The 15450-nt window shown below is 37.2% G+C and overlaps 1 protein-coding gene across 2 annotated transcripts in view; it reads left to right on the top strand.

Annotated features, from left to right (window-relative positions):
• LOC142344707 (transformation/transcription domain-associated protein-like) overlaps positions 1 to 15450 on the top strand; it is a 143098-nt gene that overhangs the window by 112221 nt on the left and 15427 nt on the right. For both annotated transcript variants that reach the window (XM_075396578.1, XM_075396579.1), the window contains exons 39-42: positions 8706 to 8841; positions 9443 to 10087; positions 11327 to 11543; positions 11683 to 11782. In XM_075396578.1, coding sequence (XP_075252693.1) covers positions 8706 to 8841; positions 9443 to 10087; positions 11327 to 11543; positions 11683 to 11782 — 1098 coding nt within the window. The remainder of the gene's footprint in view (positions 1 to 8705; positions 8842 to 9442; positions 10088 to 11326; positions 11544 to 11682; positions 11783 to 15450) is intronic.

Genomic DNA, 15450 nt, shown 5'->3' with positions numbered 1-15450 from the left:
TTATTCGAAAAGATCATACAACACCAAGTCCTGGGCAACGGCAGATCTCCCTTTTGATATTACTGGAACACATACAGTTTTACTCTACTTGGATATAGTTGAACCCAATTCAGTCGGTGATGTGAAATGTCCTCTTCTACGCTCCTTTCCATTCAAACACCGAGAGTTCCATAATGATGAGATTAAGAGATCGCAAGTTCTGAGTTATCGCAGTTTCGAACACTTGAGATTCCATAAAGTAATCAAATCGAACTTCCACAGTATCCATGTAGAATTAAGAAACGCTGCTGGACACCTTGTTCCCTTCTTCCCTATTGGTCAAGTTCAACTTACTTTATTATTCCAGAAAAAGTCTTGATCATTTCCTCAATTATCATTATAAAAAACGGTCGGCTAAAATGAATTCCTTATCTCACTCTATGCTCGACTTTTTTGGGAAAGTTCCAATTTTAGACCCAATTCTTTGGTCCAATGAACAACAAATATTTCCAACAAATTCCTTAAACGAGTCAACAATCGAATTTCAATTGGAAACTGATCGTAATATTTTCACTGACTTGCGATCTACTCGATTATTCATCAGAGGAAGGGTTATTAAAGGCGATCGAACACGTTTGGATAATGCCGAAGAAACATTATTGGTAAACAATGCTCTTCATTCACTTTTTTTCTAATTGCGAAGTCTATCTAAACAATGAACAAGTTCACAGTGCCAATTCTCTTTATGCTCATCAAGCTTTTTTTTCTGCTGAGTTTTCAGGTACAAAAGGAACGAAGGAAAGCTTGTCTCAATGTCAAGGATATCGATACGAGATTGAGCCAAACGATTTTAATAAAAGACCGTTTACAGATGTTGTTTTTCAAAAAGATAAAGATGAGTTTACTTTTTACGGTCCGTTGGCAATAGGTCTATTTGCTTGTGAAACTTTACTTCTCCCAATTGTCAACCTCAGACTGAAGTTGATCCGGTCTTCTCCAGCGTTCTATATGATCGATACTGGTGGGCTGAACTCTGAGGCCTTAATTTTGGAAGCTTGCCTTTTTACTAGACAGGTAGCAATCTCAGATAACTGGATGAGAAGTTTCAAAAGCAGACTGCTTCGAGAACCTGCCATATTTTACTATAATGAAGAACTTCCAAAGACGTTTATTATTCCCGCAGGACAGAACCAGTTTATACAAGAAAATATATTTTCAAACAAACCAATTCGAATGATTGATATTGCTATGAATCTAAATAATGAGTTCAGTGGAACATACAACACGAATCCGTTCCATTTTCGTAAATTTGGTCTTCGGCAAGTTAAAATTGTGCGTGGGAATCAAACTATAGTCAACTTGAAAACAGAAAATCACGTGAGAGCTTATGCTGAAACAATGAAAGCACTCAAGTTTGATGATGACGGTCCTAACATTCAATACAAGGATTTTGAAAACCATTTTCATTTATTTTTCGATCTTACTTCAACACAGGAGGCCAATGTCGAAATGCATTTTCCTGATGTAGTTGCAGCAGGAATTCGTTTAGAGCTCTACTTTGCTAACAATTTGACCAATACTGTAGAATTATTCGTTAGTGGTGAACGTATAAGTTCAATTGCAATTGATAAGGAGGGATCAGTCACCAAAAATGGATAATCAACAACTCTTACATGTTGTCAACAGGTTCCCACACCTAAAGTTCAAATACCTCGGTTCCTTCCCTGCAGATTTTCGACCAAGATATTTACCTACAAACACGTTTTGTATAATCAACATAGATCCATCTACTCAACCGGGCTCCCACTGGATTTTGCTTGCGAATAAGAATGGAAAGTTGTTCTACGGAGATTTTATGGGAGAAATGTTGCAAAATTATGGTATCAAGACAAAATTAAACTTTGGTTCATTAGTACAGGAGAAACTCCAAGATTCAGAATTGTGTGGTTTATATGCTATTTATTTTGCACATGTGCTATTCTCTAAAGTTTCGTCTAAATATTTAAATGATTTTCATATATTGAAGTTCTTTGCTGATGTTTTGTAAGTTTTGAAAACCAAAATCTTTAAATGTTTAAACAATAATTCGTAAAATGATGCAAATGGTTTTCAAAACTTTAAAAGTTTGTAAATTTTGTATTTAATTGATTGTATGTGTATTTGTTTCTAATTCATTTATTTCAAAAAAAACGGCTTTTGTTAAAAAGAGATATTGGTAGGTAAACTGTGAATTAAAAACAGAGGCGATATAAATATAAGACTAAAGAAAACGAGTTATAAATCTAAAGGAGTAGTGTGAATACCATCTTCACAGACTTTACGCTCGGGATAAAAATATGACAGTCCCACTTTCTTTAGTTCATAGGTACAAAATTTCTTGTTGTCAACAACTCTGAAGCCACGATTTGTTGAATAGACTTGCTCCTCATCGAACAGAACTTTTCTGTACTTGTTTAGGGGCTCCTCAATGTTTTTCTTGTTGAGTCCTTTACTTGATAGTTTAACTGTGTCTGTTTCCTCATCGTAACAGCAGTACGTCTTTGAACACAGAGCAATCATCTCAGAGCATCTAAATTCTTCCTTAAAAAGTCCAGGAGTTCTCTTGTCAAAGGCAGCATGTTTTTTTGCAACATTCTCGTGGGAAGAAATTGCTGCTGGAGTTTGCTGCAAAGTTATCATTGCAGTCGCTCTGTCTCATCCAGTACCACACTGATCGCATTTCCGGTCGAATGATTTCATCAATTTTTTCCTCACTAAGGGCCATGTAGAGACTGTCGGTGTCCATTTCAATGAGTTCGTACTTGTTCTTATCACAGAAAGGGGAGAAGTTGTATTTAAGTTGTAACATGGTGAGTTTGGCGTACTGGAGGATGAAGAATCCTACAATTATTGGTTCCTTATGCTCGATGCGTGTCTTGCTCATTTCTACCTCATATATCTGCTCTGGTAGCTCATTCATAGTCTTGAAAAATCTATTGTTAATAAATTTGTCTACCTGTGAGCCTTTCACGTACTTGGTGTTCGTATGCCGACTACGGTCCATGATCTGATATCCATACGAACTGTTCCCAATCAGCTTCATTGTCTCCGCAACGACTGTTGACTCCTTATTCTGGTCTCCTTCGCGGCGGGCATCGACAACATTCTGAACAAATGTCTCAAAGCAGCGCCGGGGAGTGTATTGGAGAAACCAAAAGACGTCTTTTAGGATCACACCTTTTTCTAGATAAAATAACAAAAGTGGTGTAATAACTGTTCCTCGTTCAAGCTTGAAACTGGAAATGAGCATTTTTCTGGGTCTGGGTAGTAATTTGTTGCGTTCTGCAAACTCTTTCATATGGTCCCCAATATCATCTCGTCCAACTTCACAATTCTTGAAAATTGGAGGAAAGTCTTCAAAGTACGGATACATTTCCTCTGGAACCTCAAGACTACAATCGACGACACCAAACAGTTCTCCACGTTTAATTTTCTCAATGAGCGAGTTTTTGTTCATCGATGGTTGGAAGGGATAATTTGACTTGAGAAAGTCTTTAACCCCATTTGTGTTGTCTGTCCGACATTTCTTCCATTGACACTCCCAGATCTCTTCAACATTCAACCCCAATCCCTTCAGGTACTCTCTTCTATCATTGTCACGTTCTCTTCGCTTCAATCCGCTTTCTATGTCCTCGAAGAGAAGCGGTTTTTCCTCTTGACACGGACAAAAATGAAAGAAACAACCCATCGCTTCAAAAACCGTGTTGCAATGGTTACAAAACCCATCAACTAAATAAGGACCGAGCTTCTTTTGTTTCTTGTGTGTGAACTGGGTTTGTATTTTACAATTGGGGTGAACCTGTTGGAAGTAGTCCATGACCTGCTGTTCAAAGTAGCTTCTCCAGTTCCTGTTCGGATGAAATTTTTCAGTCTCTTCATTGTACTCACACTTTGTATAGGGTCCTGTTGGCATCTCTTTTGTCATGGATAAAGGGTACAATTGACTGGCATCTATTCCGACGATGGACTTGCAAACGTTTTCTGACTCTCGAATTTTTGTTTCACCAACTTTCGCATACCTTCTAAAGATAATTGAGGGTCCCCCTGTTAGCCACTTTCGAATGTAATTATCATATTCTTTATCCTTCTCACAAAAGGAAAAAAAGCTGCATCTGTTGACGAATGAAGGAACCTGTTTGCCAAGTTGGGAAGAGTGTAGCCCAACTTCAACATGTCTACTTGTCTTGAGTGGTAAAAACTGATCATTTTCTTCATAGCCTCAAGTGTAGGTTCGACATCTTTGTTATTGTACCACATGAGGAAGTCACGAAACGTCTGCATACCTTTTCTTTCCCATATATTTTGGAGCTCCAAGTAATTTTCTTCGGCATTTTGTGGAACTTTCTTGAGTCTCAACTTCTTCAAAATTTCATCCTGCTCCATTCCACCGTTTTTCAATTCCACAAACTTATCGTAATCGACTGAAAGAACGTTGTGATTCTTCAACTTGCTCCAAAAGCTGTCAATTGGTGGCAGTTGGGATACATTCAACTTCTCAATACTGTCGAACCATTCATGGGGGAAGAAACCTTTCTCTTCACTCGCTCCATAGGCTTTTAGGAAATTATCCAAAGTTGTCGCTCCTCCCAGGAAGTTTAAAATGTCCAGAAACTGTAGACCAAGAAAATTCATGCCAATATATTTATTCCCCATTCGAATCACTTTAGGAATAACGTTTTTTTCTAATAAGAGGTGATGCAGAAGATACTCTTTTATTAGGTTTAAATCATACCGAGAGCTGTTGAATCCGAAAACAGGTATGGTACTGTAATAATTTTCAAAATCTTGTCTCAATTTTGATATCACCCTGAGCTCGCTTCTCAGTCTCCTAATTTCAAGATCTTCGTCTTCCTCCACCTCGGGTTCAGCTTCGTTCTCAAATAAGTCTTCCGCTCCGGTGGGTACCTGCTTCTCTTTCACTGGAACCAGTTGTCGAAGAGCCCAATATTTTTCTTCCAATACCAGTACGAAATCATTGAGTTTCTCCCTCATATTAGAAGCGTGCTCTTTTCCGCTATATTACTCAAGCTGGATACAAAATCACGGATTAGTTGAAGCGGATCTTCGTTGCAAATAAAAATTGGTTCGGAGAGCAGATTCGAGGATATGGACACACTAATGGGGACATGTTTTCCAATCCATGAAGTCAAATCTGTGTTTTTGAGTGTACTGTCGGGGACTGTTATTGACTCAAAATCGAATACGATAAGATGAGAAAACAATCTCAGCTCTTGCGGAACATTAATATTTACATCTTCCAGACGTTCAAAAATAGTTTCAGATAACTGATAGGCTCCTGTTGGATATTTGTGTTGCGTGTTTTCTGAGCAGTTTTGCATGTGCCGCAATAAGTTGGAGGATCTGTCGAAAAATTGATCGCATACGTAGCATCGGAACTTTTTGAGGAACTTGTTGATGTCTGCTGTCCAATAAATGTGATTTTCATATCTCAGTAACGAAGTTGTCTTTGAACGTTTCATCGAGGAGCGACGAGTAAGTTCAGCAAACATTTCAGATTGATCGTCAAAAAATATGGAGTAAATCTGAATATTTCTGTCAACTAGAGCCTCAAGAACAGGAATATCGTCCTCATGTATTCCTGGAAAGGTTGCGTCATCTCTCCTTGTTGCTGAGAGAAACATCTGCATCAATTCCATTGTTTTATGTTGTAACTGAACACTACCATACAAATCGTAGGCCAATGCACGGAACATACACAGGTTGTCTTGATAGGGCTTTTTTTCACAATCCGAAACAAAGACTTGATGTAACCGTTCCTGAGCAAAATAGATGGAATATTTTGAGTGATACAACCTAAAGGAACACCACTAAGGAGAAATACAAAGAAAGTGACATTCGTAACACAATAAAACTTCCACTTCGTGTCTGGACGTTGATTAATCAGATTTGGTAAAATTTCATCTTCTCTTAAGTTTGATTTGATAAAATTGAGGTCTGAGTCATCGGCGAGAACCATGGGATTTAAAAATACGGGATTGTTATCTGCTGCGTAGTAGTAGCGAAACTCTTCAGGATTTTGCACACTCTGCAGCACCAATCCAAAGGAAATATTGATTTTAGCTGAACTGGGTAACTCGTTGTAGACACAATCCAACTTGTCGATCAATGTTTCATGGTTCATCTCCATTATTTTGAAGTTGTGGACTTTTTTTCTGGACAATTCGAGAACCGAGTCTTGCAGAAAGTGTTGAACGGTTTGAAGTTCGTTATGAAGAGCGGGAGAGTCTCCATAGATAGACAAGTCAACGTCATCATAAAACACTGTAACAGAATGCTGGTGATTGTTACGCTTATGATGAAGAAGTTGATAATATGTGGAGAACGTTGAATTGCAGCTGCCGCATGAAAACTTCTTCTTTTGAGTGAGAGATGGAGTATGTTTAGAAGCAATGTGACGCTGCAGTTTCTCGTCGTCCGGAAATGACTGGGAGCACTGTAAACATCTTTTTGCGTGAAGCTTCTGATGTCTGCTCATATTTGATTTCAAAATAAGCTTCTCACAACTGCAAAGTTCTTTTTGGTCCGACTTTCGAGGCATCTCTGAAAGGAAGATAAATTTTAAGATTAGGAGTGAGGAAGGAGGAGTGAAAAAAAAGGCTAAAATGGAAGTTGCGATGGAATAAAATATTTTTCAGAAGTTTTAATGATTATTGTACTCAACTGCACTCAATTCTGTAAATCAGAAAAATGAAAATAAAACGGAAATGAAATGACCTTTAATAAATTTGACGTCATTATGACATAATGACGTAATTATGACGCAAAATGACGTAATTGTGACGTTATTATGACGTAATCATGACGACACTTTGACGTAATTGTTACGACAGAATGACGTAATTGTGACGTTATTATGACGTAATTAAGACATTGACGTAATTATGACGACAATATGACGTCATTATGACGACACTGACGTAATTGTGACGACAGAATGACCTAAATGTGACGTTTTTATGACATAATTGAGACAACACTACGACGTCATTGCGACGTGCTATGATGTATGAGGAAATGTGCCACTAATATAGTGGTTAATTGTCTAATCACGTGATAATTTTATGATCATTAATGGTTTTCTTACCAATAATTGGGTAATTGATCTAACATCCCAAAAACAGGGTTTAATTAAAACAAACTTACCAGTTTGCTTTTTGATTTGGAAGCGAAGGGAAGTGCTGCAATATCTACTATTGGGGGAAGTTTTGGCTGACTAAAATGGTCCAGTTCAAATACGGAACAATGGAAGATTTCTATTAGTTAAGTTTATTTGCTTACCCGCTTCAACACTGCAAGTGCTCAACTTGAAACTCCTCTCGCAGCAAGGAGAAAGAAACAAAGACTATAAAAAATGATAAATTAAACTAGAATTTTGATCACAGGAACAAAAGAAATATTCCATCAATTAAAATTGTTTGCTTACCCGCTTCAACACTGCTGGTATTCAACTTGAAACTGGCAACAAGGAGAAAGAAACAAAGGCTATCTGAAAAAAAGATAAATTAAACTAGAATTTTAACCAACTGATTTCTAGAAGTTGTTTGAAATAATGAATAGGTGTAGTGGCGATTATATGAGAAAGCCAAACTAATTTGTTATCGAGGGATTATCTTGCTAATCCCTCATGTGAACAGCTTGGGTATCATGCTGTAAGATTCATTTTTGAAAATCACGTCTAACGTACGTAACTGTAAATGAGTCATCCTACCTAATTTAATATTAAAACATTATCCTGCTAATCCCTTTCGTGTGAACAGCTTGTATCATGCTGTGAGATTCATTTTTGAAAATCACGTCTAACGTACGTAACTGTAAATGAGTCATCCTACCTAATTTATTTTAAAACATTATCCTGCTAATCCCTTTCGTGTGAAAAGCTTGGGTATCATGCTGTGAGGTACGTCTTTGGAAATTGACATTAGTAAAGTGTAATATAGTAGGGGGTCAATGACCTTACTGATTTCATGTTAAGGAACTATCTTGCTAATCACTTTCGTGTGAACAGCGTGGGTATCATGCTGTGAGATTCATTTTTGAAAATTACGTCTAACGTACGTAACTGTAAATGAGTCATCCTACCTAATTTAATATTAAAACATTATCCTGCTAATCCCTTTCGTGTGAACAGCTTGGGTATCAAGCTGTGAGGTACGTCTTTGGAAATTGACATTAGTAAAGTGTAATATGGTAGGGGGTCAATGACCTGACTGATTTGTTGTTAAGGCATTATCTTGCTAATCCCCCTCGTGTGAACACCTTGGGTGTCATGCTGTGAGGTACACTTTTTGAAATTTACATTTTTAAAGTGTAATATGGGAAAGGGTAAATGACCTTACTAATTTAATATCAAGGGATTATCTTGCTAATCCCCTGGTGTGAACAGCTTGGGTGTCATGCTGTGAGGTAGACTTTTGGAAATTTACATTATTAAAGTGTAATATGGGAAAGGGTAAATGACCTAATTTAATATTAAGGGATTAACTTGCTAATCCCCTCGTGTGAACAGCTTGGGTATCATGCTGTGAGGTACGTCTTTGCGATTTGAGGGAAAATGGGCTATACGTAATCTTTATACATAGGTACGTCTTTTTACCCCCCCAGCTTTGCTCACGTTATACTACTGTTATGTTTTGCAAATATTCAATATTTCTCGTCTATCGTTTCAGGGATGTTTCTGAATCTGTTGGCTGATTCTGAGGAGGCTAACAAGGCTTTCAGTGCGGCTGTCCAATTCAATGACAACTCCATCAAATCCTGGTCATATTGGGGCGATTACTTTAGAACTGTATTTATGTCATCCAAGTTAGTAGTTGCTTTGCAGTTTTTTCACATGCATTTCTGATTAATCGTATTGAAAAACTCATATCTTCCATCAAATCTGTCATTTCTATACAATTGAATTGATTGTCGAATTAGAGATTGACCAGGAGTCACTGAGACATCATGGCGTGAATTGAATGGCAGAAACGTAGGGTTTCTTATTGGTCGATATCATTTTATCGCGATCTGGATAATTTTTCACACAACCTATCTTAACGCGCTGCAAAAATTGAAGCGCTCATTTTTTCTTAACTGCCACGCTGTAATTAATTGCTCTGGAACGAAGTCTAAACCAATTATTGTTGTCGAGTGTTTCGTTTTTATGCAAGATTTTTCGATTGACTTTAATCCGCTTGACTTCCTGATTTTTACATGGTTAATAGCTCCGTCAGCTTATATAAGCTCCAGTAATTTTGAAGCCATCAAGAAAGCCTGCTCACCACTGCTCCCCCCCCCCACACCCTAGCGACGGCTGAAGCAGGCCACAATAGGATTGAGGTCCCATTAGTCGTTTGAGAGCAGTTTGACCAACATTAGTCAGTTATATTTTTTAATTATAACAGTGAAAATTTCTCTGTCGCAGGGACATGGAATTTGCAAAATCTGCCATCCTCTGTTATCTCCATTCGTGTCGTCACCAGAAAGAGACCAAAAGTAGGGTCAATATGGCTAAGACATTATCATTCCTGCCTCACGATGACGAAACCAGTCAGCTGTCGGAAGCCATTGAGAAATGTTCACCCGGAGTCCCTACTGTTCACTGGCAACACTGGATTCCACAGATATGTACGTCTCTGTTAAGGAAAGAAGGATCTCATATGATCAATATCCTCATAAATGTAGCCAAAGTTTACCCACAGTCTGTCTACTTTCCGATCAGAACTATTTATACTTACCTTAAAACGCGGATCCAACAAGACCACACTTCACTTGACGAAGTTTCAAGTCCAGTCAAAGAGCCAATGAGCAATGAACCGTCCTCGGTGAAAACTGGGGAGCCAATGGACACTTCAGAATCCAATCAGCCTGCTCAACAGCAACCTTCGTCCCTTAATGACGCTCAACCAGAGAGCGAATCTACGGCTGCACCTAATGAACCAATGGAGTCGAATGCTTCGGAAAGTAGAGCGACGCCATCTGCCATTGAGATCAAAATAGAACCGACTGACCACACTACAGCATATCAGGGAGTAACTGGAGCATCACTGGGGCAGAACTCACCGTCAAGGTGAGAAATCTCCCAGTTGGTCAAGAGCTACTTGATTAAAATGCGATTTTCAGTTGTACAAATTAATCACTATATTTAGAACAATACTCTAGCCTGTGATCTTTGCATCAAGAATTCTGGTACTTTCCATGCGCGTGTGATCGGTTAATTTAGGAACTTGATTGCCAAATTCCGTGAAGTTTTTGCATGTATTCAAAGTTCAGGAGATTTCCGCGCCAAGTGCATAGCCACTATTTAAGGAGGTTGGGTAAAAGCTGCGTGTTTCTGCGCTTGAGCGCATGGATATATGGATAATAGGGTTTATTTGGAGAAATGAGATATTGGTAGAGGTTGCGCTGATAGAAACCGCTTTGTGAGTTTTTACAAGACTGGCCAATTGGAGATTGGAAGCTTACTCGTCTAAATTAGTAGCTTTTACTTTTACATTCTGCAATCTTCAGTAGTTTAGATAAGTATTCATAAGTTGATGTTCTAATACAAAAAGAACACTTTTATTCGAATAGATTCTGCTCTACTCGTTTTTTGTGAGACGTAATGACCAGCTCTCAGGTGATAACGTGATGATTAAGGGATATTAAGATATATAGTCGACTATAAAGGAGCCAACATTGGATTTGCATCAGATGTTTTTTTAATAACGTTAGCAGCGTTCCGTGTCCTGACAAAACAGTCCCAGACAAAACAGTCCCAAATTGCAAAATATTCCCAGACAAAATAGTCCCAAATAAAATATTGAAACAATTGTAAATATAATCTAAAACAATTAACAAACATAATCTATAAGTTAAGCTTCTGAATGCATTGTTTTTAATTGATATGAATTAGGACTAAACCAAAAACTTGTTTAAAAATACATTATTTGTCAAAAACTATGTTGTAATCATCTTAATTTTTGTTCAAAGAAATACAATCATGTGAATACCTTAAGGGGTTTCTTTCTTAATTGATGTGCACATGTTTGACTCTATCTTTAGTTCGGACTATTTTGTCTGGGACTGTTTTGTCTGTTTTCTTGGGACTATTTTGTCTGGGACTGTTTTGTCTGGGACTATTTCGCTATTTGGGACTATTTGGTCTGGGACTGTTTTGTCTGGGACTATTTTGTCTGGGACTGTTTTGTCTGGTTGTCCGGGACTGTTTTGTCTGTTCACCGCAGCGTTCAAAATAATTATATTCTGTTTAAATTTTCAATGAATTTACCAAAATAAACGGTAACACTTTCTCATTTTCTATTTACAGGCCTTCAAGTGTTGCGTCCAATTCATCAATGTCAAACTCTGTCCGCAACAACAGCACCTCAGGATCGACTGCTGCACAAGGAGGCAGTGTGACGTCACTGAGTGCATCCTCTTACTCCAAGTACAAGACACCCCTTAAATTCTGCACTAAAGTCATCTACGTACAGCGAGATGCCCATCCTACACTTCTGGCGGCACTCGAAAGCATTGCTGATCAGGTACACTCTCATCTTAAGTCTCCAATTCAAGCCCACATTTCACCAAAACTGCTGTGGTGCAATTTCATCATTTGAACGTCAATTTTGGGAAGTTTAGACTCCCCTCCAGTCATTTGAGTAGTATTTTGATTTGTTAAAGGTGCAGACTCTTCCCAGATTGTGGTTCGAACCTGTTTTGGAGAAGTTGAATCAAATCTTGAAGGAGCAACTGGACATTGCCTTTGAGAACTCTGCAGCTGGTAAGATCTGAATAATGAATGCAGCGTAAGTGTTTATGCGCCGCAAAGCCGGATTGGCAATATACGTACATTCTGAGCGCTTGTAAGACACCTTTGCTGAAATCTGCCAACGGTGGCAAACCATTTTGGTGACAAAAATTCGAAGATGAACTACATTTTGTAATTGTTCATAGTAATAGTAAAATGCCGCCAAGTTATAGCTGAGTTATGATGTATTGCTGTTGTTTTTTCGTTGTCTAGCTGTTTTTTCTGTTTCGAAAGTTTTCTCTCCGCAGAGTGTAAAGCTTTTGGATGTTATGATTTTATGCCGCTCTTTAACTGCTTTTTTTTACTATACGTCATTTTAAAAAATAATTTGAAGTGAGTTTTATAGATTGCGCATACAGTTAGTTTAGAAACTCGTAGGATCATGTTTCGGATCAGCTGCGTTAGAGCGTTTTATCGTCGCTGCCCTACCTTGCATTGAAGGCGATTGAAGTTTATTTCAATCCGAGACACTCAAACTATTTCGATGTCAACGAAAGACACATTTGTTTAAAAACTGCTGCTAAGGTTTTTCGAGCAATGCAGGTTGGCCCTTTTAAAGTTTTTACGATAGCTTCAGTTTTATTAGCTCAGAAGTTTTTTAACAATTAGGATCGTACTGTGTTCTGTATGCGATACTATCTGATGCTTATTTACACGGCTGATTCGAACCAATGAGTAAATTTCGCGCCTGTCTTCAATTTTTTTGTCATAGCTGTCGCTTTTTTTCAAACATGTAAATTAATAATATAACCGAAAGGTTAAAGTTTACATGCCTTCAGAATAATCAGGAATATTTATTGAAATAATCAAAATTATCCATTAATCTTCTGGTTATTAATTGATGTTACCCATTAAGCTGTTCGTTCCACTATATATAAAAAGAAGACACGAATGATCCTAACTGTCTATCTATTGGAAAATTTTCATTCTGACGTTGCAAAAACTCTGTTAAAGTTCTTTTGAAAAGAGTTTTGTTTCCGTTGCTCTTACGTTAAAGGGTAACTTATTCCATTAAGTCGTTTTAAGTCATAATGTATAAAAACCGTCGCTTTCTTATAACTGCCGACAAAAACTATTGCCGAAAAAGTGACCAGAGTATAATTTCACTACCAAATGAAATCATTAAAGTGATTGAAGAGAAATTCGAAGGATATCATTCGAAGCCCATATTGAGCTCAAGCAGGCTATGACTCGTTTGAGAGCAATTATTCTACGATCAATTGCTCATTTGATAGGTCATTCCATTAACTCAATTCTTCATCTGTAACTGTCCCTTTGTTACTGCCTAGCTAGTCCTTTAACTGTATTTATCAATGTGCTTGTTCTCTTCTGGTCAGAAAAAAGGAGCTTTATTGGTACCCTCTAAAATGCAGATTTGTTATAGCTCTTACATCTCATCCTCTTTAGTGGCCGTGGCATCTACTCCAACTGCTATTAAAGTCTCATTTTTGTTTGTCGCAATGTTTTCTCTGTTAGCATTTTTAATATCCGCCGTCAGTCTCTCAACGGCAACTATTTAGGCGCTCTCCTTTTTTTTGCGATCCAAAGAATTGAATTGTATTGGGGTGGCGATTAATTGCTCTCGAACGAAGTTTAGAGCAGTTATTGTAAACGTGTGCGTCTTTTTAATATAAAAATTGTGCTTGATAATTTTGCGCTTGTACATTCTCCCGATTTCACATTCTGTGGTCAGTTTGTTGGCTTCAACTGTTAGTTATCGCTTTCATTGACTTGTAATATTTGTTTTTGAAAGGTTTTTGGGGAATTCTTGAAGGCTGCCTTATTCTGGCGTTTTTTCTCCTTTTGCACCTAAAGGAACTGCTGTTCGTTGATTTATGACTTCTAAAGTAGTATGATGTGCTGTGATCGAGGATTTTAGTGTGACATTTTGTTTGTTTTCTTATTCTGAGGACATTATTTTGCGAAAACATGATTTTCGCTGAATGTCTCAGTTTTTGCCCGTTTTGCATAGTCTGCTATTGTTTCCACAAATTTGATATTTTGTGTACTCATTCTACGGACGCGTAGTGTCATTGTTTATTTTAAGAGTTGTTCATTTTTTTATAAATTTGGTTTTTGGAAAAATGATTTAAATTGTTTTGCGTGATTTCTTGTTTTGTCGTAGCTTGATGTTGCTGAAAAGATTATTGTCATGTCCTTTGTTAATTCAATGCTTTGGACTGTGATGGCTGAATTCTCCCTAAATTTTTTTTTGGCAAATTGTTTCTACATATTTTTAGCTTAAACGGGACAAACATGTACGCCCAGTGCGAATTACGTTTCATTGTAGGCCATCAGCTTGCTTTAGAAGTCTTCCAAGTGCTTAATCTGCTGAAGTTGCTGCTAAGGCCTCTATGCAAAGTGAAAACTTAAGTTTCTGTATATTTTGATACCAAAATTGGAGTCTTTTCGGACTCTGAAGTGCTAAGTGTGCTGAAACTGCTGGTCAAGCTTTATTTCAAGGTAAAGTCAGTTTTGAGAGTTCTTGAGTCCATAATGGCGTCATTTTCGACCTTCGCGTTTTCAGGTTTTCCACTGTTTTGTTAGGTTGGTTTTGAATTAAACTTTGTCAATGTCATGGCGGTCTTTTGCAAGCCCTAATATTTCGTCTATTTTTCGAGCTAAATGTTTTCGTAACGCCAACTTGAGATCACAAACTGATACCGACTTTCATTTTTTTGATAATTTTTCTTTTTTTCGAGTTTTTCAATTTTTAGTGGCCAAAAAATCAACTTTAGGAGCTTTAAAATGCTTTAGTTGATATTTTTGACAAAGATTTATAATGAATTTTGAATAAAGTATCACAAATTTGCCATCTTTTTAATAAAATGTGCATATTTTTGAAAATTTCTGTCATTTTTCACGTTTTATGTCTTCCGTGCCAGTGAGACTTCTCTAGATTATGAAAATGGGTAAAGAATAGTTTCTAATGGCAATGAAATGCTTTTAATGATATCCATATCACGAATTATGGCAACTTTTTAATAAAAGTTGCTATTTCAAAATTCTCAAAAATTTTAATTTCTACTTTTTTAATCTACAGGAGGCAATGAAAATTTTATTGGCATGAGGATTGAATACTGGATAGTTTTCTGTGAACATGAAAAGGTTTTTAAGTTATTAATGTCACGAATGTCTACTAAACTTTATGTCAAGTTAGCTTAAAAAATTTTGTCATTTTTCGTGTTTTCCTATCTCTAATTGCCAATGAGGTTTTTCGGAAGCTCCTGCATGGGATACTGCGCATATTTTAGGGGCATCAATTTGCTTTTGAGGATATTAACGTCTGGAAATTGAGCTGATAGCTTGCAATTTGGTTTTTGCAATGGATTTAGCTAGAAGAAATTGGCATTTAAGACATAATTATGTAGAATTACCTAATTTCGCAATGATGGGTTCAATTTGAAAGTGTGTGCCATTACCAAATTTGAAAGTTTTTTTCAAAATTTTCTGAATAGAATTTTTGAAAGCTTGTTTCGAGTTTGATGCTGCGTTTTTGCATAAACTTTAATACTACAGTTTTGAAGATGATGACACCAGAATCACTAACAAATCAGTATTTTTTTCTCATTATTGTTTTAATTTTATTTTCGTTTTCCCTGCAGCTGCTTGCCTCTTGCATATAAAGCAAGTTTTTATTC

Source organism: Convolutriloba macropyga, chromosome 8, assembly GCF_964194025.1.
Source record: "Convolutriloba macropyga chromosome 8, txConMacr16.3, whole genome shotgun sequence".
Taxonomy (NCBI): Eukaryota; Metazoa; Xenacoelomorpha; order Acoela; family Convolutidae; genus Convolutriloba; species Convolutriloba macropyga.
The sequence above is the reverse complement of the archived record's forward strand: the minus strand, read 5'-3'. Positions and strand labels throughout refer to the sequence as shown.